Source organism: Barbus barbus, assembly GCF_936440315.1.
Source record: "Barbus barbus genome assembly, chromosome: 41".
NCBI classification, from domain to species: domain Eukaryota; kingdom Metazoa; phylum Chordata; class Actinopteri; order Cypriniformes; family Cyprinidae; genus Barbus; species Barbus barbus.
Genome location: NC_136719.1, coordinates 26,818,948 through 26,846,400, shown reverse-complemented (window position 1 = coordinate 26,846,400; position 27,453 = coordinate 26,818,948). Strand labels below are relative to the sequence as shown.

General features: G+C 38.0%; 3 protein-coding genes across 6 annotated transcripts in view; all 3 read right to left on the bottom strand.

Annotated features, from left to right (window-relative positions):
• The window catches only part of LOC306861016 (TSC22 domain family protein 4-like), a 21,099-nt gene extending 11,178 nt beyond the window's left edge, over positions 1–9,921 (bottom strand). The window contains exons 1-3 of one of the 3 annotated variants that reach the window (XM_079403072.1): positions 9,437–9,921; positions 6,722–8,102; positions 4,990–5,150 (exon numbers count right to left, since the gene is read on the bottom strand). In XM_079403072.1, the coding sequence (XP_079259198.1) occupies positions 4,990–5,150; positions 6,722–7,426 (866 nt within the window). In that variant the 5' untranslated portion in view covers positions 7,427–8,102; positions 9,437–9,921. Of the gene's footprint in view, positions 1–4,989; positions 5,151–6,721; positions 8,103–9,425 lie in introns of all 3 variants that reach the window. The other 2 variants (XM_079403070.1, XM_079403071.1) reach the window with 2 other exon arrangements.
• A 643-nt stretch (positions 9,922–10,564) lies between these two features.
• Positions 10,565–27,453, bottom strand: part of LOC306861008 (2-acylglycerol O-acyltransferase 2-A-like) — a 36,676-nt gene continuing 19,787 nt past the window's right edge. For both annotated transcript variants that reach the window (XM_079403058.1, XM_079403059.1), the window contains one exon: positions 10,565–10,987. The gene's annotated coding sequence lies outside the window, so the exon portion shown is untranslated. The remainder of the gene's footprint in view (positions 10,988–27,453) is intronic.
• On the bottom strand, positions 11,693–26,188 carry LOC306860963 (uncharacterized protein; the record flags this gene model as incomplete). The annotated part of the gene is made up of 9 exons (XM_079402986.1): positions 11,693–12,166; positions 13,133–13,195; positions 14,139–14,198; positions 16,436–16,534; positions 18,689–20,441; positions 21,091–21,198; positions 22,466–22,515; positions 25,366–25,417; positions 26,171–26,188. The coding sequence occupies 9 exons, from the start codon at positions 26,186–26,188 to the stop codon at positions 11,952–11,954; spliced, it is 2,418 nt and encodes an 805-aa protein (XP_079259112.1). The 3' UTR covers positions 11,693–11,951.

Below are 27,453 nucleotides of genomic sequence, written 5' to 3'. Positions count from 1 at the left end.
GGTTTTCTATGGGAAGCCATTTAATGTGAAACTTTGCATATTGCGTTTATATTCTGGCTTCATCCTCTTGCCTATACAAAATATACATCATCAATAAGGTGTCCACTGAATCTCACCTTTTAATATCTGCGTTTGACCACATTATTACTTGATGCAATCTGCTTAAAAATAGCTGACGGTCAGTGGAGCAAAGCTTGGTTTTGCCCGCCGGATGGGCGTTCCTATGAGGGTGTGACGTCACGAGAAAACTATCAATTGGGGCAAATTTCGTGGGTTGGTCAATCAATCATGTCATCAATCAGCTCTGAAGTCGTAACAAATGCGCAAGTTCTTAAACATTTACACTATATGCAATAGTGTTGTCACGATACTGGAATTTCTAACTTCGATACGATACCTTGAAAAATATCGATACTCGATACCATTTTTGATACCACGGAGATTTAAATTTAAATGTAACAAGTCGAGAACATGCGGTATATTTTACATGAACAAAAAAATGTCTTGAGGTACTGCATTTGTCGATTTATTTATTAATCTTTTATTAATCTTAGTTAAATGTTTTAATGTATAAAAATAAAAAAAAAAATGTTTTATTTTTCCCCAAATTCCTTTTTATTTTTTTCTACATTCAGTTTTTTCCATTTAATTTTTTCTGGATTCCGTTTTTTTCCGTTTGAATTTTTCTGGACTCTTGTTTTTTTTTTTTTTTTTTTTTAATGGGCAAATTAAATGCTATTAATCTAAAAGCATGTCTAATTCATTAAAATCATGAAAATTATACAATTTAACATTTAATTTATTAAAAGTGTAACAAAAATGACATGTTTAGGGCCGTATGAAATGTTTTATGTTTTTTCTCACCTTATGTTTTATTGTTACCAAATTCTGTGTTTTAGCATGTCTATTATTTGAATGCATACAAACTATTTTTATTTATCCTTACAGTAGCCTTATGAAATGTGTTTTCCCCCTCAGAAATTCTGTGTTGTGTATTTAAATTTTACTGGATATCAGATGAAGGCATAAAACAATTTTAATTAATTTATATTTGAATTAATGAAAATTAAACATTTAAATTTTTGGCAAATGAAGGGGATTTACTATTAAAATTAAAATATTTTGTGATTATTTATTTAAAAAAATTAACAGTAGTAGTAAGTAGTAGTATTATGTACATTCTACTAATATAGCCTATTTCTGGCACACGGTCTTTAATAGGCTAAGTTAAACTGAACTTTTATTTTGACGGGTTGCCGTGAATACTTCTAAAGTTCTGTGTGTGTATGATGTGATGCTAGTTTTACTCAAATTAAATGGTAAAATGCTGGTAAAGTGCTTTCAGATCAGTTCTGGAGATATTGTTGATGTATTTATGTCCTCATTGAGACGGCAGACGCTGAAATCACCGCGAGCGCCACATTAGTAAACACAACCGCACGTGCAGCACATTCACACAGAGACGCGCAGAACATGCAGGATTCATATTTAAATCCACTTTTGCAGCTTAATATTTACAGATACTAGTCCATATCGCGATTTGATTTAAGTGTAATGACGTACTTTTGATTAATTCATCCAAACTTTGACAAATTCCGTGACATTCCGCGTTAAACTGTAAATTCCGTGTTTATGACTGGATTCCGTGGCGTTCTCTGCATCGCGGAGATCATAGATCCCTACAGATAGCGCTCCTGCTGTGTTCTTTAACAACCAGAGCAGTCATCTTTCTATTCACTTCACTTCTGCTATTTAACCAGAGCGAAGGAGACGAGTGCGGTCACGTGTGGTGCTTGTCCAGCGCCTTTGGAGGGAAGTGAAAGTGACAGCTCGGCTAGTATCGGTGTATCCATACTTCGGGAAATTAATATTGGTACCGTTCAGATATTTCAGTATCGATATTTATCGAAATATCGATATTTTTGACAACACTAATATGCAATAGGGGTGTAACGGTACACAAAAATGACGGTATGTACCTCGGTTTTAACGTCGTGGTCCGGTATGGTTTCGGTACAGCAGTAGGAAAAAAATAGACATAGAATTGCTTCTTTTTTTTTTTTTATTAAACTTTAATTAAACTCTTTAAATAAATTAAATTAAAAATGTTCTTAGGGATAAAAATCTACCTCAGCTTCTGCTCTAAACTATAGGGAGCTCTATTATATTATTATAAGCTTACAATTAACAACAGAGACCAATCTTAAATTTAATTAACATTTATTTTTTAAATATAATAATCAACACTCAATTTTTGAAAAAAGTATGCAAACATGTAAATTGCATTTTTTAATTCACTTCTAAATTATAAAGCTTCTATTTGTTGTTGAAATATATTAATTTACACAGTGGCTGTCATAACTTGTTTATAACAGATTTATTCAAACATACATTAAATAATTAAAATATCATGAGTATGTAGTCTAATATATTGCTAAATCTTCTTCTTTAGACTTCATTTCTCTTGAAATAACAAGCTGTGGACACTGATGACAATCTGTTTTAATGACGTCTTTCCGTGGTTGAAACACTGATTGAGCGATTACAGGAGGCATGAGATGTTCATTCATGTTTATTTCACATTAAAACTAATAAAAAGGAAGGGATGATCGCGTTGCGGTTTGAACCGAGGTGTTTATACAGCGATCTGTCGTGCCTCGTCAAAGAGCATCAATTATATTCTCTGAATTTCCTAAAAGAACAAAATGGACATGATCAGAAAGATGAGAATTTGTTTCTTATCAAAAGTAATATATAAAACAGAAAGTTTCCAATTAAGTTGTAAAACAATGCTGTATTTTTCGGTACACATGCGCACCAAACCGAAAGACCCGTACCAAAAACATTCGGTACAAATACACCCCTAATCCCTACGATAAAGTCGTGGATTCTGATTGGCTGTCTGTGTTTTTATCACTCATTATCTAAAAATAAAATCGCTTTGAAAGTGGTTACAATGATATCTTTACTCTGTCATTTTCATTAAGGCCCGTTCACACAAAGTACGATAACTATAAAGATACAAATAGTAACAAAAACTATATTAGTGTCCATGTCATGAATCTGGTCTATGAACTTCCGTTAACTCACCACCAGAGGTCACTCGCTCACCACACGGACTCTTGCACCACACTAACTGTTGCACGCCACCTCAGACTACAATTCCCATCATCCATTGCACTGACGACACACAGCTGATTGCACTGATCACACACCCTACATAAACCATGGACTTCCTCTTCCTCTCTGCCAAGTATTGTATTGCGTTTATCACTCTCCTAGTGTTAGCTGCCTTACCGAGCCATTCTGTGTTTTCTAAGTCTAAGTTTAGTTTGTTTTGTTTATAGTCTCGTTTCCTGTTTCCCGTTCTTGTTTCCTGGATTTACCCTTTGCCTTGCCGTTTGGACTCAGTTTGCACCTCTCTTGGACTACTGCTCGTATACCTGGATTATCTCTCTGCTTTGCCCTGTTGGATATTGTTCGCCGATCGTCGACTCTCACTAGCCCTAGGATTGCTCTGTGTCTTACCCGTACCATACCTGTGTGCCGTTGTTTGACCCTGCCTGTTTTTGACTATGTTTATTAATAAAAGCTTGCACATGGATCTGCACGTCTCACGTCTCGTTCACCCCGTTACAGTCCACACAAGCGAGCGATAATATTCTGATTATTATAAGTTTTGTTGTCTGCTGCTTTAAATGCTTGAGCTCTTTAAAGTCGGTGGATTCTGATTGGCTGTCAAACTTTTTATCGTTCATCATTCAATTCATGGCAGCTATTGTGCATTGCTCTTCAGTATTTGTACTGTTTTTCCTGTTTTTTGTTACTCAAAAACTATCAGTTTGACCAGGGATGACCTGCTGAACATTCGGCAGAACACAGCACAAAATCTTTTACCGGATTTTGACCATTGGGACGTTTTGCTGGACATTGTAGTTGGCGGAGCCGTAGCTCTGGTCAAATAAAGCTCATTCTGATTCTGATAGAAAAAAGTTTCTGAAAGTGATTCCAACAATATCGTGCCTCTTTGTTGTTTTTGTTAAGATTCATTCACACCAAGAACAATAACTATAATGATATTTATAACGATTACTATATTAGCGTCCATTCCATCAGAAGATAACTTTTTTTTGTTATAAGCACCGTAGTTTTGCCAGTTTAAATAAACTCTTTAAAGTCATGTGGGATCTGATTGGCTGTCATTGTTTCATTGTTTTTACAGCTGGAACATAATCGTTCTGAAAGTCATTCCGATAATATTGTGTCATTATCGTTTATGCCCATTCATACCAACAGACGACAACCATATTACTGTCCACAGCAAAGCACAATAACATTCAGTTATTTAATGTTCTATTATTATAAGTGCCGCATGTTTGTCGTTTGCCGCTTTAAATGCTCAAGCTGATTGGCTGTCAACTGTTCTGAAAGTGTCGTTATTGTTATAGTTGTGCTGTGGACTTTACTGTTCTCCCAAAGAGATATTCTTTCTAAAAGTTAAGACTCCTCCTCCTCCATTTAAACACGCCCCACATATCTACGTCACGGTGTGGGAAGATTTGCAAAACACCGGCCAAATGTTTACGCAAAGAAAGGAGAAGTAACTTTTATTCTCGCTGTAGTATTGTTGTCGTGGAGACGCTGTGTGTTTCCAAATATGGTAAGGGGTGTAACATTTCCGTCACACGCTTGAGGTGTTCGGCCAATCACTGGATAGCTGGCCAATCAGAGCACAGCGTGCTTCTCAGAACGATAAGCTTTGTAAAAATGGACATGTTTCAGAAAGGCTAGGCAGAGAGGAGCAACAATAATGTACAGTATGTGGAAAATAAAGTGTTTTTTAAACCACATAAACATTGCTCTACCCCAAATACACAAAATACTGTTCTTTTTAGCATCGTCATATGATCCCTTTAAGTGTAGTTTACAGTCACGTACGACATACAGAACCAAAGCATGATCACTTGTTATTCTAAAGTCTTGCCTCACCTGTCATCTCCCACAAACTCAAATGCTTGGCTCATGCCGAACATGGACTGCGCCAGCGCGAGAGCGGACGGCGTCTGGATGGGTGTCAGCACAGGATAGAAGGGACTGTCCCGACCCAGGTGAGGTCCGGGCGATGCCGGCTGCGAGCGGGTGGTCCGGAGCTGCGAAGAGAAAACGTACGCAAGACTTTGAGTAAGAACAGGGTTTCTGCAGGATTTTTAAGCTCAAATTTAAGACTTTTTAAGACCTTTTTAAAGACCTGCACTAATAAAATTAATATTATATGAGCGGGCAATGTAGGGGAATGTCAATGTCTATAGTAACATATTAACTGACTGTAAAAAGCATGATTTAACATTCAGATATAAGTTTTCACAAAAACAAAAAGTTTTATAAAATGTGACCCTCTCTGTGAAATCCAGGCTAAAGTCTCTAAATCTAATTATGAGATAAGCATCAAAACTGGATTTCAACCATTAATTTCACTATAATTTCAATCTTTGACATGGCCTTAAGATATGAAGGTTAAATTTTCACAGAATGTTCTTTACCTTATGAAGGATGGTTTTATGTAGAAAACAGTAAATCACAAAAAAATGACTTTAGCTGGGTTTTCACCATTTTTAAGACAATGGATGAGTCAAAAATAATATTACATTAATTTAAACAATTATTATCAATAAATTATTATATTAATATTACGTAACTTATAAACACATTTTACTGTTTAGATTTTTATAATATATTATCTTCTTAATGATCAAGCAGTTCACATTTACAGCTCTGTGTGTTTGCAGGGAAAAACATGAGTTGATTTTTGCATTGGTCTGAACAAAAAAAAAAGCACATTCTTTCTCTGCCAGCAGGTGGTGCTTTTGGAACGGCAGAAATATATATATATATATATATATATACACTGTTTCCACGGTAACGGCAGTAAACAAAGCAGCGCAGCACCGGACTTTGAAACGTGCAGCGCTCATGTTTATTAGATGAAATCATTGCCTTTTGAAGTTTAATCGTCACATTATAGCCTTCCTGATAACGTTCTGGGTTCAAATACACTTTCTCTGTTTAAATCTAGATTAAAGACACATCTCTTTAGCCAAGCATTCACATAATGCATCTTATAATCTTGTACTGCAGTTATATCTGATCAAATGTACATTATTATTATTCTTTAGCTTGGGTTGAACAAATAATTTTTGCTTAGATGGAACAGCAGCTACGCTAATTATGTCTCTATTTGTTTCTCTGTTGATTAACATCCCGTGGTAACTAGGAATGACAGAAGCCTCAGTCTGGATCCAACCCTTAAATGATCTGAGATGACCGAACACCTGAGAAAAGATGATGCCAACCCCTCAGAGGACCTCAGAGGATGCCAACGCTCAGACAACATACAGAATTACCACATTTTGCCATAAATTAAATATATTAAGGTTCTGCAATATATAAATATATTGTGGGAACTTAATTTCCTGTAGAGCTGCTTTGCAACGATTTGTATCGTAAAAAGCGCTATACAAATAAACTTTAATTGAACATTAAGCTGTATCGCAATTCTGGATGGAAAGACCCAAATTTAAAACCTCTTAATATCATAATTAAGCCTTTCATGTACAATTTAAGACTTTTTATGTCCTTAAATTTGATACAACTAAATTAAAGACTTTTTAAGGAAACCCTGAGGAAACACACAAATGAATTAGACGATTGTGTGATTACTCACCTTGCTGACGGCGTCCATGTCGAATCGCAGTGGGGCAGGTATGTTGCGCATCCTGGGCGTGATCGGCGACCTGATTGGCTGCGTGTCATGTGTGGGCGAGGGCGGGCCGCTGTGGGCGGAGTCTGTCCAGCATTGGGTCAGCAGGTGGGGGGTGCCCTGCGAGTGTACAATGTGACCTGTCTGCACGCCCAATGGTTTGAGTCTGGCTCCACCCACTGCTCCTTCGGCTCCGCCCAGCCCGACCATCTCTAAGGACTCCAGCGAGTGGGCGTGTCTCATGCTGTCAATCACTCGGCGTAACCCCCGCTCCTCGACTTCCCTCTCCATCACATCCACGCATGTCCAGCGGCCACGTTTATACGGCTCGCCCGGTCCTTGATCCAAACGCACGACGCGGAAACGCGAAGCCCCATCCAGCGAATTTTGCTTCCTAGCTGTGACGGGCGTCGTCGGCTGACTGGAGCTCTGTTGTGTCTGGAGGGCGGAGTTATGGCGCAGAGACAGCCCATTGGATAGGATTTGCGTGGGAGATGCAGTCTGGCTTCTGGGGCTCCTCCCATGGGCGGGGTTTCTGGCAGAAGGGGGCGTGGCACTTTGAGTTCCAGGGCTGAGGAGCTCTGCCGGATGGTTTTCTCCAGAACCCTGATTGTAGTCCGATGTGACGCTGGTGATTTGAAAACCGCTCCGTTTCTTTCCGCCACTCATTCTGGACTGAGCGGTGTGACGTTAAGCGCTCCCAACTCGATCTTTGTTCATTATTGTGCAGTAGAAACCAAACGGCAAGAAGCTCTAAGAAACCAATGTCCTAACCATTCCAAAGCAAGACTGGTTTTCTTCCACTCAGTCTCTCGGGTCAATCTGGATAAGATAAATCATATTCTCTGTCCTCAGGTGAACTCCCAGGTAAAATCTGTCAAAACCAAAAAGTTAAACAAATTTATTCCATTGCACTTGGCTCTGTCGTCCTTCTCCCTGCGGCTGTTTCGAGTGTAACTGCAGCCAGTACAGTAACAAGAGCAGTTTCTCTGCCCAGCGGTTGCGCAAGTCTCGGCTCTGATGGCTGTTTCCTCTGGCAGTCGTGCAATATGTGCGTTCACAGCTCAGGACACAATACAGAGACTCCTGATCGCCATGCAATGCACAGATCTGATTCTTTCAAGATCAAACTGCCTATCCAAGGGATAGTAAGAAAATAAACACCATAATTAGGGCGTTTTACATGGTTTCTTGCTGCAGCTCAAGGCCTGAACGTGTCAGGACATCATTTTAGGTCTGCAGGACAAGTTTGGTAACTACAAAAACAAGAAGTTCTGTTTCCGTTGACGGTGTGTGTTAAAAACCCAAACGGTGACGAGAAACTCAGCAACTTTTAGAGCAGAACCTGCAAAGAATCAAACGTTGGATCAAACCTAGAGTTATGGTCCTGACTGCTCATTTGGTTCCAATTAAAAGTGAATCATGCATTTAACTTCAATTAAAACTAGAGCAAGAAACTCAAACAACTTAAATAGAATTAAACTGTAAATGTTACAGTTTTGGCTGCACAAAAATGAGCAATTAACCTCAAATTAAAACTGAATCAGTAGAAAAAGTTGAGCAATTTCGTGCAAAATCTATAAACACGTACAGAGTAAAACTTGTAATGCTCATTTGATTCGAATTAAAACCAGGTCATGCATTTAACTCCAAATTACGACTAGAGCAAATGGAAAAACATCAAAATGGTCAGGAACCTGAGAAGTAAATAATGAAAAGAAAATTCATATTTTTAAATGAAAAAATTGAAAAAAAACTGATCATGCATTTATAACTTCAATTAAAACTAGAGCAATAAACTCAAACAACTTGAAGAACTAAACTCTAAATGTTTGCTTTGCCTGCACATTTGATTTGAATGAAAAACGAGCACGCTTTTAATCAAATTAAAACTACAGCAGGAGAAAAAGTTCAGCAATTTTTGACAAAATCTAAAAGCATTTACAGCGCAAAACTTTTATCGCTAAATAGAACCAGATCATGCATTCAAATAAAAAATGGAGCAAGTAGAAACATGCTGAACTTTAAGAGTGAATTTTGTTGAATGTTACAGTTCCGGCATCATATTTGGATTAAGTTAGAAAAGATAATGCCTCAAACCTAAAATTAAAACTGGAGTGAGTGTAAAATCAACTCGATGGCCTGGTTTCACAGACAGGGTTTAGACTAAACCAGGATTAGGCCATAGTTCAATTAGGATATTTAAGAAATTTTTATAAACGTGCCTTAGAAAAAAACATAACTGGCGTGCAATTTGAAACAAAATAAAGGCCTGATGTATTTTAAGATCAGTCAGAGCAAGTTTCTTTCAGTTGAAACAGCTCAGATTTAGATTTTAGCCTGGGACTAGGTTTAAGCCTCGTCTGTGAAACCAGGGGTAAATGTTACAGTATTGTTGCATATTTGATTTCAAGTTTTTAATACTTATTTAAACCTGCAGGACGTCCATAAATCTGCACGTCAAATCTCAAATGATGCCAAAAACGTGCATTTAATCAAACTATGCTTCTTACAGTTCTGGGATGCACAGGTTGATTCGAATTTAAACCGGAGTCAGATTTGATTTGACAGATTCAGAGCAGAATCCCGCACATTCAGCGTCACCAGTGACTTAAGCAAATACCCACAGAAGCATTGCACAACACCACTGAAACCTGACATTACTTACAGTAAACTAACCCGCATCGGCTCAACAGATGACGAGAATCAGAGCAGAGACCCAACACAATCAGAGAAACCTCGCAGAAGAGATGTCTGGATCTGGATCGAACCCGAGCCCCCCAGAAATGTGCATTAGCCCCTTAATTAATCCCTTTAAAGAGTCAAGGTGTAGCTTTTGTGAACTTTAACACACTAAAGACTCAGTTCACATGCTGCTAAAACCCCTGGATGAGAGAGAATACTCCGTTAAAATAAAAACAAACATTAAAATCCCGTTAGATTCCAGCAGACTGATTGAGATTGATCATCCACACCCGAGAACTTTCTTTATTCTCCATCAGATTCACACAATAATCTACGCCGCGGCTTCGCTCTTCTTGAGCAGTTTCTGACTGGGTTTTCTTTAAAGCGACTCTGAACTCAGATTTACAGATTAATTCTCCTCCTGCGAAACTGTTGACAACTTTCCATCACCCGGAAGTTCCGCCTCCGCTTCCTACTATGGCGAAGAGCTCATGAATATTAATCAGGCTGCGCAACCAATCAGTGACGGGCTGACGCGATTAATATTCATGAGCTATCCCTTCGCTTTAGTGCGATTCGAAATTTTGACACGTGCTGAAATTGTACTTGTAATTTAAGAGGTTAGACATAACAAAACCAAACTGCAGCTTCGCTGTAAATTAACATCAGGCTCAATATACATTTGAAGCGATGAGCAAAATAACACGAAATCAAGTTAAAGAGATGCGAGTTCACGCTGCCACCTAGCGACTATATCAAAGAAGCGCATTTTCATTACATGTGACCCTGGAGCACAACATCTAAATATTGAGAAAATCACCTTTAAAGTTGTTCAAATTAAGTTCTTAGCAATGCATATTACTAATCAACAATGAAGTTTTTTTTTTTTACGGTAGGAAATTTACTAAATATCTTCATGGAACATGATCTATGATTTTTGTCATAAAAGAGAAATGTATAATTTTGATCCATACAATGTATTGTTGGCTATTGCTACAAATATACCTGCGTTACTGATGACTGCTTTTGTGCTCCAGGGTCACATATAGAATAAAAATAACATTTAAAAATGTTACTAGGCAGTGTAGTTATTTGCGTATTTCAACATAAACACATACTATTGTGAAAAAAGCACTTATTTATTTGTTTTAATTTTCTGAATCAATTCACAATTCCTGAAAAAAGACCAAAGTAACCCACTTAACCACCTGATATAGATCGACAATAAACATTATAAACGCACATCTTCTGACCTGTCAATAGCAAAATAAGGAAGAGTTATGGATGTGACCGAGCAGCTCCCATAATGCATCGCTATTTTATTTGCATAACCACATTGTTATGTTGGAACTAGATGTTCTTATTGAAGGATGCATAAAAACATTTTAATAACAATTCTCTTATAACCTTATATGTATAATATTAATGAATAAAGGCACATTACCTCAATGTTTAACTACTGGTATGTAACATGTATGATAGTTAATATAAATCATTCTAGAATATTATATGCAACACACACACACACACACACACACACACATACTTGTTTTTGTTACTTTGTGGGGACTCATGACAAGAAGGTTACACATGGGGACCGTAATTTCTAAATACAATAAAGCAATAATTTTAAGTCAGAGGTGTCAGGAATAATTTTTGATCCCCAAAAAACATATTTATTATCAAAAAAACTTAAGTTTAAAAAGCTTCATTTTTGTCAGGTTTTTCTATTCTGGCGGGGACGTCACTATTGTGTCTTACCACAAACCACCATTGGGTGTCACTATTATGAATTATCTATAGATTATCTATTTTATAAGAATAATAAACCATTATAAGATTAACAACTAAGTTTAAGTTTAGACAATCATTAAAGAGTTGTTTAAAAGGGATAAATGTGTCAGTATTTATATATTTTATCTTGCCTTTCACTAATTAACCATCAACTGTATTTGAATAGACCATTTCTGGGGATGTAAACAGTGGAAAAAAGCCTTACCTCACCTCCTGTTTAACATCTAATTTTCTTCAGTTTTGAAAATCTGAAAAGGTCCAAATGATAACTAAGACAAGCAGGAGATGTTCATGGAGCATTGACACCATGGGTATCATGGTCTTTGCTAAATAATAATGATCTGTGTATACTGGAATCCACTCTGAATTAAAACACCACATGCCTGGCATTCATAATGCTATATATTTCTATCAATATTAGGCTTGTAACAGCACACAAAACTCTGGAGAAGATGAATGGATCAAATGCATCACTTTTTTATTCAGTATTTAACACTACTTGCACAATATGCAACAGGCTGCGTAAGAATAAAATTGTGTCATTTCAGCTCGGTGATTGTTTACATTAACTGTATTTGTGAAACTAAAAACTCTCTAAAACACTTCACTTGAAAGTACTCTTAACGTACTGAAATTTGTTTTCTAAGTAACAAACACAAACTTGTTGCCTTCAACAGGAAAAAACATCCAGATAAAGGCCCTTTCCCCTTTTCTGTTACATTTTTCGCTTTAAAGAATCAATACGATTCTTAACATAAAATTTGACGCCCTCCCAACTTCTCCCTTGAAGTGCTGCTGGAGAGCGTTCAATACACTCCATACACTGAGCTTTACCAGGAACCTGTCCAGACCTGATGCTGTCCATCAGAGTCTTCTCCACAGCCTCAATCTCCTCTGGAGACCACTTTCTCCGGGGGTTCTGTGACAGTCCTGAATAAAACAAGAGTAATTAGCAATTGTGATTAGTTAAAAGTGACTCAAAACATCAACACATTTTTTGCTAAAATCATGGTTGAAAATCTGTCAATTCTGGCACGTTTACATGCATGTCACCAAGTAACAATGGGAAACAAAACTGCTGGTAATTCAGTCAATGTCTAAGATAAGGACAAAAATGACTAAAGATTTCATTTATTCAGTTTTATTGGTCTTAATCATAAATTACTGCATGGGAAATTGGTGACGTGATCTTTGTACTGGACAAGCCTTCCCTTTCTTTTCATGTTCAAGCCTTCAGTAGATACTGGTCTGAAATAGGCTTTTGCTAATTAAAAGCTGCACATATGCTTGAATCATATTGGCCCAGGGTGACCAACAGCAACACATCTAAAAATCTAATAAGAGCTTTTGTAAATGTTTTTATCCAATTCTGACATCTCTAGTTGCACTGAAGTCTACAAGAGTTTTGTTGATACTTTAATTAGACCCATTCACATTGCAATCATACAGTGTTTCCTTCTTGACAAATTATGATTTCCACGATGCAGAAAACAGACAAAAATCACAGAATCCAGTCATATTTTGGATGGATACATCAAACGTAGGTCAATATGGACTATTGTCTATGAATATTAAGCCGCAAAAATGCAGTGTTTTATTGGACAAAACTGTCTAAGAAGAAACCACTGAAATGAAGACTTTGTCCATTTTGGATCTATCTGCCATGCTGCTGTAACAAATCTCCATCAATGCAGATCACTGAAAAATACACACTTTCTATACGGTCGTGTCAAACCTCTCCAAATTTCAGCTCCACATGAAAATCAAGGGAATTCTGTTGTCATCAAAATGGTTTTTTTTGTGCAGATTCCTATTGAAATGACTTGATTTTGACTGAACTTTCACAGAAAAATGGAAAGTGTGACCTATTTCATAAGACATTTGAAAATAGCTTACTCTTCGTTGTGTGTGGTTCCTCCAAGTCCTTGCCTTTCGGCTGCAGTTGTTTATCAGTCTTGCCTGTTATAAACAAATGAGCAAAACTGAAAAGACTTTCAATATATGCAATATTCAGTAATGGCATAGAATACTGACTAAATGGTTACCAGTAACTGTGTCACACATGTATTTAACAAAGATTAACAGGTGAAACAACAACAAAAACATCTTTTCACTTCTCTTCTCAGGATATAAAAATATAATATAGCATGTATAGGATATAAAAATAATAAAAGCACTGTACGGAATTGAACTCTTTTTACAAGTACAACAATATCAGATGTAGGGCTGGATTTAATCGATTAATTCAAATTTATTTTATTTTTTAGAAATCAAGGATTCACAATTTTTGAATAAAAATATTACCAAACGTGTGACGCGCTCATATCGCAAGGCGCCATTCACATAGAATGCACTTGTGTTGATAAAGATGCGACGCGTGCAGAGGAATAGGAGAAACATGCAAGAATATGGGAGTGAATGTCTTTTAAGTTGAGCGCTGTTTAGAATGAGCAGCTGATGCGAGCGCAACAGTTAAACACGTCCATGGTTACACAGAAAAAAACAACAATGGAAACCTGTAACTACTGTATGACTCATATTGACTTTTGAGATTTATTTTAAAGCATTTTCCTCCTATTATATCTGAACATAATAAGACAAGTTTGAACAAGATGTAGTTGTAGTTCATGCATCTTTTCTGTAAAAGATACTTTAATATTTACATCATGTTGACAACTTCATGTGGTGCACCTGGATTAGAATTTGCTTTAAATAGAGGATTAATAAAGAAAACGATCATTTGAATCATGTTGTAGTTACATTTTTTAAGTTGACTAGTTAAAAATCGTAAAAAAAATCTAGAATCGGTCAAATGGTCTAAAAAAAAAATTCAGATTTTAATTATTTTCTAAATTGCCCAGCTCTAATCAGAAGTTTTCTTAATGTTTTTAAATCGCATTACCTTTGGGTGGTTCTTTATTTTTGTGTTGTCCAACTCCAGCAGAGGACTTCTTTGATTTATCTGGACACATAAAAGATTATTCAATAACAACTCCTAAATATCAGCAAGCACACTCAATGTTTTTCTTCCAGTAATATTTAGCCTTTTCTAGCTTTCCCATCGTTCCCTTTCAGACTGTTGTGAATTAAATTAGATTAGTAATAGTGAGAAAGTTTAATTGTTCTCCAATAATGCCAGCAGTAACAGTTTAAATACTCATTTACTGTCCTGTACACGTTCAGAATATGTTGCCCATAATGCGTTTCTAGACTGAGAGCATGCTGGACGGATGAATAATGAACGATGCGTGCGCACTGCACTTCTTGTATAGACATGTTTCTGAACGTTTAGAACGATGCTTTATATTTCCGGTCTCTGTTTTCTACTCACATTTACATATTTTCCGAGCTGATATAATATAATGTGAAACCTATTCAAATGATTTTAAAATCACGTGGCGCCGTTTTTCATCACTTTACAGTGTTTTTGCAGTAAAGCACCTGTCATAGTTTAATGAGTGGGAAGATGACATGAAGCGACGCGAGGTTAGCTGCATTGAAAACACATCTGTAGTGAACAGGGCTCTCTGACCACAACAGTGGACAAAGGTTTACTACATTTTCATTGGATCTTGGTGGACTAACATAAGCAAACTGTCCAACGCCATCAGATAAAGATGCCAGGACAACGGCCAGACACCTCTTAGAGGGCAAGAAGAAGTTCTTCCATCATGTTTGGACTTAATGTGTTCGTAACATTGCCAAAGGTATTCTGGTTGTGGTTTGGTAAGTGAATAATGCATTGGAAAAAGCTTTAGTGACACTTTTCTGAATGTGAGTTTGGACAACGCAAATACGGTTCACAGGAGGAAAGAAAGCCTCTGATGGAAACAGCCAATCACAGCCTGGAAATGGAGAAGTGCCAGATTGCAATCTCCTTCTCATCAGAAAGAGATAAAGGTACCTTCCCAAAAGACACTCCATGTTCTGAGTCTCCGGCCTGTTACAGGGAAGGCAGAACAGAAACAAGCTATCTGAGTCTCCAGCCTGCGGGGTAGGAGATAGAAACAGAAACATCCATGTTCTGAGTCTGAGTCCCATAAGGGAAGAGACACTAACAGATACCAAGTCCTGAGTCTCCAGCTTTGAGGCAGCAACAGATACGACCACATTCTGAGCCTCCAGCCTGCGAGGAAAGAGATACTCTACGTTTAGACTTCAGAGTCTTCGTCCAGCGAGACAACAGATGCAGCACGTCCTGAGTCTCCATCCTAGAGAGCCAAAACGGATCGACCAAATTCTGGGTCTCTAGCCCAGACGGGCAGAAGACACACAGACATCTGCAACAAGGTTAAGCTCCGGCGAGCAAACCTTCACCCCAAGGTACCTTTGCTTGTGTGTTCCAGGCTAAGGACCTTCTGCACCTACTCCACGGCCACACCTGCATGTTCCAGATTTTAGGACCCTTTGGTGCTCCAGGAGATCAGCATCCTCCAGCACTTCATGTTCAAGGCTGTCGAAACGGATTCCTGCTCCTTCTCCACTGCATTATTACCAGCACAAGCAGTGGATGAAATCCCCACCACCGGACTGCTCACTCAGCCACAGAGCACATAACTATCACCTATCCAAACCTCCTCCAGAGACCTTGGCAGTGTTGTGTATCAGTATAGGATTTTTCTCATTTACATTAAATAGCTGATATAGCTGACTGCAGTAGATGACAAATAATGTTCCACGTATTTGTTAGATGCATAATAAGGTTGTGAATGTACAGCTCCTGATCGGGGTGAGGGTCACAGGATTTTGTCCACAGAATGATAAGAGCAAACATTATTTTAACATTTTATTATTTAACACCCAGTATTTTAACTTAAGCGCTGCATACAGCTCTGGACATGACAGGTTTTCTGGAACGCAAAACAAGTGCTTTAAAGGAATTCCTTAGTTTATTACGTTACTGTGGCAGCCAACAACAGCACAGCTTAACCCTCCACACATTTTTATATTTAGTTATATTGAAAAAGTTTCAATTCAGTCAATCTTTTTATCGTGTTTTAACGGATTTCTATGGAGACCGGAAAACGAGAGCATCCAAACGGAAGTTAGAATCCATCATGGAGCCGCTCACTGGTTACTCAGGAAAAAGGTCTATAACACTGCACAAAACCACAATAAACAGCTCTTTTGTTTTTAATTCAAGTCGTCACTGGTCATTATTGCCTACTGAGCAAAGGCGGCACGACACACACTACATACCTGCTGAATCTGGAGGTGAAGGTGAAGGTGAAGCATCATTTTCGGTCGCTTCTTTCTCGTCCTCAGACTCTGATCCATCACTGTCCATCAGGACTCGCTCTAGAAAATACAGCAATCACATAGATAAAATAATCAGGTAGCAAACTAAACATTTTTTAAACTGCTACATTCAACAAATGTCTATAATCGACAGTGGTGTTCCTGCTGATCGTAACATGGTATTTGAGATTTTTCAATCAGCTTTATTTTTACATTGGCATCTGCCAAAATAAAACTATGGAGGAAAATGTGTAAATTAGGGCTGGGAATATTTAGGCACTTCACGATCCGAGCCGATTCTGGGAGTCATGATCTGATTCCAAAACAATTCTTGATCTACATTTTTTTCCTAATTAATTCTCCTACTGTGCAAATACATCTTTACAACTTTACATTTTAACCAGAATTGGAGTTTCTATGGTTTTTGTTTATAGTTGGAATCTCTGTGACAGTACTGCCATCTTACTCCACCCAAAAATGAAAATTCTGGCATTAATCACTTACCCCCATGTCGTTCCAGATCTGTAAAAGCTTTGTTCGTCCTCGGAACACAATTTAAGATATTTTAGAATAAATCCGGGAGGCTTGTAACTAGGGATGCTCCGATCAGGATTTTTGCAGCCGATACGAGTACCGATTTCTTGTCATGGGGATCGGCCGATACCGATTCTAATGCTTCAAGCTTTATATAACATATGTAATAAAATTATATAAATCATAAAAATTATTCCTTATACAGTGAACATTTTAATATTCCTTTAAAATGGTGTTTATGCATAACATTATGTATATCAGGGATGCTTAATATAAGACAAAAATAAATGCAAACAAAATGTCTGATGCAACCCAAGGCAGAGATGGGCTCGGACTCCAGTCGCAGTTTTATAGCCTTCAGACTTGACTTGACCTGAAATGACTCCAGACTTTATTCGACTCGAGGAAAAGGACTTGTGAATATTTTAAAAGCAACTCGAGTCTTAAATACTTATCCTTAAATACTTCTATAAGTGCATCCATCCGGACTGCGAGCCGTAACAGCAGCACCATTTTAAGTGAGCGGCGCATCAAAACAGCGGAGCGGATCACATTACAAGTGCTCCAGGTCGTTTATGGTAAATATCTTTCAGTGCTATATCCTCTTATTTTTATCTAAAGCTAAACACGCTTTATTCAAGCCCTTTCAGCTCGGTGCGCTTTCTCTCTCCGGATGCGCGCCGGTGCCAAGTTCAAGAGCTGCCGTGGTTATTTTAACAACAACAGAAACACGGTGAGAGGCAATATTATAGATTACTTTCACTAAAATACAGCAGAAAAAAACAATGCTGCAAATACAATTATTTTTCTATTTATCTATCTATAACTTATGACTCAAACCAGATGTAACAAGACGTTTCTGATCTACATTTAGCTATATATATATATATATATATATATATAAATAATTGTTGTTAGATGGCTAGGTTGGAATTTAAACTTTGAAACTGTTATTCTCAAGATGAGAACGTTTTGATTATCCAATGTATTGACGTCATCAAATTGTGATCGGTACATGAGATCGGCCAAATGTATGAGTACCGATCGAGTCATAAAATGTGAATATCGGCCGATACCGATCTCCGGCCGATCGATCGGAGCATCCCTACTTGTAACTGTCCCATTGACTGCCTGATAAATGACACGGTCAAGGTCCAGAAAAGTATGAAAGACCTCATCAGAGTACTCGATCTGCCATCAGTGGTTCAATCATAATGTTATGAAGCAACGAGAATACTTTTTGTACAGAAAGAAAACAAAAATAACGTTGTTATTCAACATTTCGGCAGCGTAACGTCACCTTAGCGCCACTTTGGAGAGCACCCGCTGGACGCACATAGCGTGCGCTGCTCTGTGTCAGCTGCAATGCAACGATACGTCTTCTACACGCATTTACGCTTTGATTTGAACGCAAACAGCGTATCGTTCCATTGTAGCTTTTACAGCTCTGGAACGGCATGGGGTAAGTGATTAATGCCAAAATTTTCATTTTGGGGTGGAGTAACCCTTTAAAATTAGGGGTGCGAATTGGCCCTGGTTTCACTATTTGTTTCGATTAAGATTATCATGTCAACGCTTCAATTCAATTCAAAATCACCATGCATCAGAATGCAACGCATCCTCATTTTTTCTCCCACCACTAGTGTAAATGAGTTTACTTATTTATTCATGCCTGTTTACCTTGTGGATCAATCTGGATCTCATCTAGGTTCTTTCCTTTAAAGTCAGACAACTGTCCTCGTTCCATGGCCATAAGTATTTCGCTGATCTTCGCCAGCTGTAATGTTCCTTCGGGCAGGCGATAATACTGGCGATGGACCCTGATGTCGTGTCCTAGGAAGTCAGCGAGGTCGTCCATTTCATTGTCCTTTAAGTTGAGGACCTTGGACATGGTGGCCATGTGCTTCCTCAGTTTGGTGGAGGATAATGCAGTTGGGTGTTTTGCTCCACAGCTTTGAGCGATCTGACGAATAACATCTGATCCTCTGAAGTGACTGAGTGCTTGTGGTCTTCCAAACATGAACACATTCTCATCGAGCACATCACAGTTGCGGCGAGTCTTCACAAGCAACTCCATCGATGTCACCATATCTGGTGTGAGAAGAATGGGGACCTTTCGTCCACGTTTGCCTCTTATTTCAATTCTCTGGAAGTGCTTGCAAAGTGACTTCTCAAGGTCTGATAAAGCAAGCTCTACATCTGGATGAGTCGATGAGGTGTCTCTCAGTATAAAAGCATTGAGGGGCATCTTGGACACCTCTCCTTCCCGTCTACGATTGAACATTATTGCCTGACAGAGTGTCACCTTTGCCAGTTCTGACCAGTTCTTGATGCTTGGTTGTTCTTCGAGTTTTGTCTGATACTCCTTACTCTGGCTGTCAAGATACTGGTGCATTTTTTTCACATCTTCAGCAAAGGGAAGAAGTTGTGGAGAGTTCCATTTTGCTTCACTCAAATTTCGGAGGGCCTGGGACGACTCACTCCATTTAGTGTCGCAGATTTGTTTGAAGGCCTGCACATTGCTAAGGGCATTCTTATCACCGGACATCATTGCCTCACATTCAATAACGTCAGCCATCTTCTTGAGGTTGTGCCCTAACTTCAGGGCTGCCACACTGTGAACCGCTTCAATGACATGAGGGAAATTAGCCGGGATGAAGAAATCTGACACCTCCTTCAACTTGCTGTTCTTTCCTCCTTGGAGGACCAGGCGGCCTGTCTCACGCATCTTTTGTCTGATATATTCATGTTTTGTGACATCATGGCCATGCTTATTAAACAGATGCTGTCCTAATTTTAATATGATTTGCTCTTTGCAGACCATATTTGTTATCTCATCCTCATGCATTTCATGCACCATTTTCCAAAATCGTGCATTCACACCATCTGGAACTGCTTCAGCATACGTGCAAAGCGACTGAACTCGAGTTTTTCCTGGCTTCATTCCTTTGACTTTCTGGCTTAGGTGGCATCTCTGCATGTGTCTCCACATTGATTTCCTTTTCAGGTACGCCGCACAGTTTACGCAGTGCAAGTAGTCACTTGGTTTTACTGGTGCAACAGATTGCTGTCGGGGGATTACAAATCCTTTTTCTGTAACTTCAGAATTATGAGGTGAAGAGGACCTGCTTTCAGGTTCATCAGATAAGGAGGATTCTCCAGTATTGTTTTTGTCCGATGAAGAGGATTCTTTGCTTCCACTCTTAGCCAAAGAACAAGAACGTGTCAGACGCCTCCTTTTCAGTGGTCGAGATCTTGATTTTTTTGACATTATCTTTCCTTGACTTTTCTTGTTTCTTGCTTTCTTTTTTGCTGAACCACTCTCTTCCTCTGCTGAAGTGTTACTTTCAGATTCTTCCTCTGTCTCTGGTATATATTCTTCCTCACTCAGTTCTGAACTGGACAGATATTCTCCAAGCATTTTTCTGTTAAGCTGTGAATAAAAGCTACGAGTTAGAGGTCTTGATCAGAAATGCCATGGCCGACAACATATTAAAGGAACAAGCCACTATTTTTGAAAATAGGCTCATTCTCCAATTCCCCAAGAGTTAAACAGTTAGTAAACATTCAGCCGATCTCCGGGTCTGGCGGTAGCACATTTAGCATAGCTTAGCATAGATCATTGAATCGGATTAGACCATTAGCATCGCACTCAAAAATGACCAATGAGTTTTGATATTTTTCCTATTTAAGACTTGACTCTTCTGTAGTTACATCGTGTACCAAGACTGACGGAAAATGAAAAGTTATATTTTCTGTGCCGATATGGCTAGGAACTATAATCTCATTCCAGCGTAATAATCAAGGGACTGTGCTGCCGTACCATGTGTGCAGCAGGAGCAGTGATATTACACAGAGCCTGTGGAAATAGTCCCCAGCTTGCAAGACACGCTCCCTGTGCAAGCAGTTGGTCACATTGGATATGTTGACGGAAGTTATCCTATTATCATTACGCCTGCTGCACTCGTGGTACAGCAGCACAGTTCCTTGATTATTACACCGTTATTATAGATTATTATTGTTTCATATGTGCAGGAAAAAGGGACACTTTTCATATAAGTATGTTAAGATAATAAACTTACGATTACGCTGTCAGTTCTTAGGAGCTCAGGTACAGTGTCCGTGTCCTTGTCTGGAGTGGGGTCAAGGGTCACGGTACAATCACTACCGTCGGAGCACTGATGTCTTTCCTGAAAAATGATCAGAAAAATACACTCAAATGCACATTTTTAATGGCAATTCATTTTAGCTTGGAAAGCTGTTTTAGCTGTGCTTCAGTTAGTACAATGTTAGCCAAAAATGATCTCCTTTCACCTTGTACAACTCAGATCGCATCAACATTCTTGAAAACAGACGGTTACCAGAACTCCCCAACATTTCTTTAATCAGAACAAGTAAAAGAGTAAAAATCACCAGGCTTTATTAAAGCTTTATTTTGGGCGTCCCGTGGCTCACCGTCTAGGGTACCTACTATGTCTGAATCTAACACAGACCCTCTAATGCAAGCTAACACGTTAACAGTTTGTGGACCAACCGCTGACTAGAGAGACCTGCTAACTGAAAACGATAAGTTTGATGTTATGATAACTCAAAATTAACTTTTTAACAAACATAAGACTGACCTAGCAAATGAAGCCATACAAAAGACTTAATACAACTAACCTTTGTTTTCATGCTCTGATATAAATATAAAGTCATTTACAGTTTTTGTGTACGCCTTCATGTATCGTTCTTCACAAGCATTGTGATGCGCTCTAAGCTTCTGGAGGCGACTCAAGTGATGCTTCTGAAACTACAAGACAAAAAAACTACGTTTTAAAGTTTTTTTGGAAGCTTTTCTTTTGCTATTTATGCTACCTTCAGCGTGGGGCAGAGCGGAGCGAGTATGAGAAGCATTCAGAGACACGGCTGTGTGCGCGCTCTTCTGAATTAGCCAACATGCAGTATAAACTTACTTCAAATTAATCTGTTGGGGAGATAAAATGTGTAAGATAATGTTGATGTAGCCTACTAATAAAACATCTAAAAATGTGTATCTTTTATTCTCCAGGACTGAAAGCAGAACCGATAAGGGAGCTCTTGATATGCATTGTGACGCAGCTCTTGCAAATGACCTTTTTTGTTAGTTTTCTGTCATTTCGAGGCTGTAGTTACATACGTTTCTCTTTAGTTTTAATTTGCCTAACTTTCGATCTGACCCTTTTTAGATGGTGGGTGTTTAATCAGTTGGCTAGAGCAGTGCTGATCGGGGAGAACGGAGGTCACTCTGTTGGTCAGTAAGACTGTCACTCAAGGCTGGCGGTCATGCATATGCTCTGGAACGGAGGAATAGCACGTCCACATCGCAGGCTTTGCAATTAGCAAATTGCAACGTCTCAAATCGCGATTACGATTCTATTTCGATTAATCGCACAGCCCTAATGGCTTGGGAGAGTTTAGGTGTTGAATAATCCAGACCTGTGAATCACGAGTGATCTTCTTTTCAGGACCGTCTGCCACATCATCCGCTGTAATTCACAGAAGACAAAAGCTTGTTTAGGTTCACAAAGAACAATGCCAGGCTGTTCAAACGTTTGTAAAATATTAGAGAAGACACTAGAAGTTCATTTTCACCAACAATGAATGCATGTAAAAATAAAAATGTATTATTTCAGAAAGGTATTTTTCACAATAACATAATCATATGTCTAGTCCTTTTAAACTGATTAATGCTACCACACCAAATAGTATGTCATTTGAAAGCATTTCAAATATTTAACAAAAAAAGTACACATATTGAATTGGTTTTTGAAATAAATTTTTTTTTAACTAAAAGCAGCAGATATAATTAACTACTTGGTTTACTTTCTACAGGTGATCTCTTCTCTTTTTAAATAAACCCGTAAAGAAAATTTATAATCATTATAACAAAAAACTGCAGGTTTCTATTCCAAATTAAAGGCATAGTTCACCCAAAAATGAAAATCAGCCTGTCTTTTACTCACCTTCGAAGGTGTAGGTGACTGTTCTTTCAGCCGAATGCAGTCGGAGTTATATTAAACAATGTTTTTGATCTCCAAGCATTAGAATGAAGCATACGACTGTTATTCCAGAGGATGTTTCATCCATCATAAATCATGGGTCACACGGCTCTGGGGGGTGAATGAAGCGATCTGTAGGGATCCCGTGCGTTGTTGTAATAACAATATCCATATTTAAGGACTTATGAACACTTTTCTCTCACTTCCTCTAACCATAGCCGTATGCCTCTAACAGTCAGACCGGAGACCGGAGTCCGCTGGAGCGACACGCTCTTGTGAACGCGTGTATGACCGTCACAGGAACTGACAGGAAGTGCTTCAAACTTCTTAAATATGGATATTGTTATTACAACAACTAGGGGTGGGCGATATGGCAAAAATATCATATACGGTATAATATCATCATATACGGTATAATATCATATCACGGCTTTTAGAAATATCACGATTTCACAATTTTATCACGATTCTTTGTCATGTTGCTTTGACTATTTTGTCTGAGCAGCCTAAATAATTTCCTATTATAAAGACAAAGCCTTTTAAGGTAACAAAATATAAAAAGAATGGTGGATATTTAGGCCAAAGTGGGCGAAGATAAAAATATGTCATTATTTTATATTTGTTATTAAAAATAAGAACAAAGATACACATTACAAATACCCATAATATACAAATAAAACAGTGTTTCATTTTCAGGTACAATAGATGTATTTAGCAGAGCATTCAAGAAATTGAATGAACAAATATAAAAATAAAACACTAGATAGACTGATTCCTACTAAAGCAACTGTATTATTATATTTTTTTCTCGTTGTGTTTTGTTGTTTTAACATTAAAGAATAAAAATGATGTCATCTGTCTGTCGATTCTGGCATAGTGTATTATATTTATACCATCATTTACATTAAAATTAGTTTTAACCCTGAGTGAGTTTGTTTCTTCTGCTGAACATAAATGCTATTTTGAAGAAGGTGGAAAACCAAACAGTTGCTGGTCCTCAGTGACTTCCACAGGATTGTTCTTTCTATCAAAGTCAATGTAGACCAGCAACTGTTTGGTTACCCTCATTCTTCAAAATATCATCTTTTGTGTTCAGCACAAGAAAGAAATTAATAGAGGTTTGGGACAACATGACTGAGTAAATGACAGAAATGTAATTTTAGGGTGAACTATCCCTTTAATGACAGCTGACAGCATGTTTAGTGTCCTGTCCCTTTAAGAGCTGCACGCATCTAATATACAGACACGCATCTGCTTCTCTCTCAGCTGTTTACTTTCATTTTAGAGATAACCAACTCAGTCTGTATGTAGACCTTGTGTGTTTTGACAGTATTAGCACAAGATAAGTTAGTTCAGTAATCAGGCGCTGTTAGACAGGCCCTAGTGCGAGCGCTTCGGGGGTACAGGAGGGTGTGCGCTCTCGTCAGATGAGAGTGAATGAAACGTTTAACCAGTAAAGGCTTTAAAACACGCAAATACTGTAGTTTTGTGATTGTGAATAAGTGCAGTGTCCTGTGAGAGTAACTCTACCGCTGAGTGATGTGAATGTATGTGGTGTTGTACAGTATAGAGACGGCGGCGCCAGAACTGAGCTGATAGAATATGTGCTGGAGCACCATACTACCATATTTCTTCAAAAGCAGATCGTGGACACATTTTTATCATCTATGATCAAAGATCGTCATATCGCACACCCCTAACAACAACGCACGGGATCCCTACAGATCGCTTCATTCACCCCCCGGAGCCGTGTGACCCATGATTTATGATGGATTGAACATCCTCTGGAATAACAGTCGCATGCTTCATTATAATGCTTGAAGATCAAAAACATTGTTTAATATAACTCCGACTGGACTCGTCTGAAAGAACAGTCACCTTTGTTTGGGGACACTTCATTTCTAGCGATTATCGTTGATTTGATTACACAGATCCTAATTAAACTAAACTGAGCTAGACAATGACGTCTCTGCATTCAATAATGAAATGCCTTTAACTGAAAATTGAGTGTTTAATCTCTATTCTCCTATTAGATACTGTTCAGTGCTTTGACACAATCTGTATTGTTAAAAGCCTTGAGACTTCCATTTAAACTGACCAGTAATTAATTACAAAATTCTTTACCTATAAACAAAAGATGTGAGATTGAAAGCGTACGTCACGCTCATCCATGCACTCGATAGAGGAGAGTATGAGGGCTATGTTGGGTATTTATTTTATTTCAAGGTTGTGCTCTTATAAGCCTGGGTTACTCTGGCTCATAAAGCTACTTTTAATTCTAAGCTTGAAGAATAATTTTGAGTAATATTTGCCACACTATAAACTTGATGATCTCACCTGTGCATCCAGAGCTGTCCTCCACAGGTGACTGGATACCAGCTTCATCTTCCTGCAAGCACAAGTGTGACAGTCACTCAATCATCACGATCTAACATCACATTACACTCTACTTTAAGCTGCAATAGTGTAATTAGTCAATATATTAAAGTATTTCATATTGTGAATTAAGGCTAGATATTTTCAGAACAATTTGACAGAAAATGGTATTTTCCAGTCTAGAAAACTGCATTACAGATGTAGAAAAACTTGTTCTGTATTTATTGAACTTGTCTCTTGCATATTTTAAACATAAACATATGTTTTTAGTGGGCCAGTCATGAATCCAGCCTCAGACCCCCCACATGGCTCTGCACGTGCAGGCCTCTAATCAGACTCCAACACCAACTACACATATCGCTTCAGACATTAGTTTACACATCAAGGTCAAAATATGTCCTTCAGAAATAGCATTAAGACAACATAGCATTAAGAAATAGCATTAAGACAACAAGTAAATGAAGTTTATAAGTGGATTAAGGCTAAAACACACGTTAACCGTGCGATTCTAACTGTGGCCTTAAAACATGATCTTAAGACTTATAAGAATCTACAGCCCTAATTAATATATTATTGTTAACATTACTGTCATTTTGGTACATTAATCTATACTTTCTGCAAAGCTGCATTAAGTTTATGTTGATTGTGAAAAGCGCTAACGCACAGAAATAAACTGACGTCACTTTTTATGTTACGATATATGTCTAAACAATACGTAAGTTTCATGAACAGCACAATATTATATTGGAATCATGCATAAACTTACTTTCCCGTCGTCCATCATGTGTCGTCCTCCTCGCGGTGTGTGGAGCATCTCTGAGGCGGGCGCAGGTGTGGAGGAGTGGGGGAGGGGATGGTCGCGGTGGGGACGCGCGTCTCCGCTTCTGTGTAACGCGCCCGCCGCTCCATTACAATACGACCATTTCTTTACACGACTTTCCTTTGTGTTTTTCTGGGATTTCTGTTTTCTTTGCAAATCGGTGAATCAGCATATTTGCTCTAACAAAATAAATGCATTTTCCAACCTTGGAGATTTAATGACTCAACCGTTTTTGTTTTTGTTTTCAAATAAAAAATGACAGAACGTTGATATAAAAATAAATTTATAGCCTATTACATTTTACATTTAAAAACAACACATGAAGGAATGGATCCAATTTAGAGCTCCCTTTTTATGATATTAATAAAAAGTAACTATTACTAGCCCTTGTAATCATCAGACCTGATATTATTTGACCCTCTAAGAGGAGATAAAATAAATAAAATAGGCCTGAAACAAGTGAGGCTTGTCTTCATGAGACCAAACGTGATCCTGAAGCCTCTACTTGAGGCCTTGTTCTCAGAGGGTTTCTGACTAAGTGAAGACCATTTCTAGACTGAGGTGTCATAGATCCATGAACCTGCGTGTTTCTAGCTATTTTAACACAACACAAGAAGCAGCTTGAGTTGCAGCTAACATTAAATGACTTTCATGAATATCTTAACCAAACGTGAACTTTTGTTGGATTCTTAGAAGGGACTGAAATTAAGCGTGTGAAACAGAATGGGAGTCAGAGCTGTTGTTCTTGTTGATGTCCTTAGAAATTGTCTATATTACATTTTTTTACAATTGCAAGGACACATTTCTCAATACTTAGGTCACTTTTTCAAAACTCTTCACACAGCGAGTCTATGTGGGCTATCATTTTTATCATTTGGCACAAAATGCATTCATTGACCACATCTGTCAAATTATATGAATTCCTTTATCACTTCAACACAAACACCACCAAAACTTTATGTAATATACAAGACAATGTGACGTTTACATAATGTTTTCAAAACTATTCAAAACCTAGCACAGTACAAAAATGAATAAGCCAGAAATTTGCAACATTTCTGCTGTAATATCATATAGAAAATGTTCTGAATGTAAAAAAATGTAATGTTATCAAAGCAGTTGCTGTAGCTGAACATCTTCACAAGTGTTAGTCTTTCACTTTCATTATCTTCTATACAAAGGAGGAAAACTTAGGAATAATGTTGTAGTGAAATGTAAGCATGGAGCAT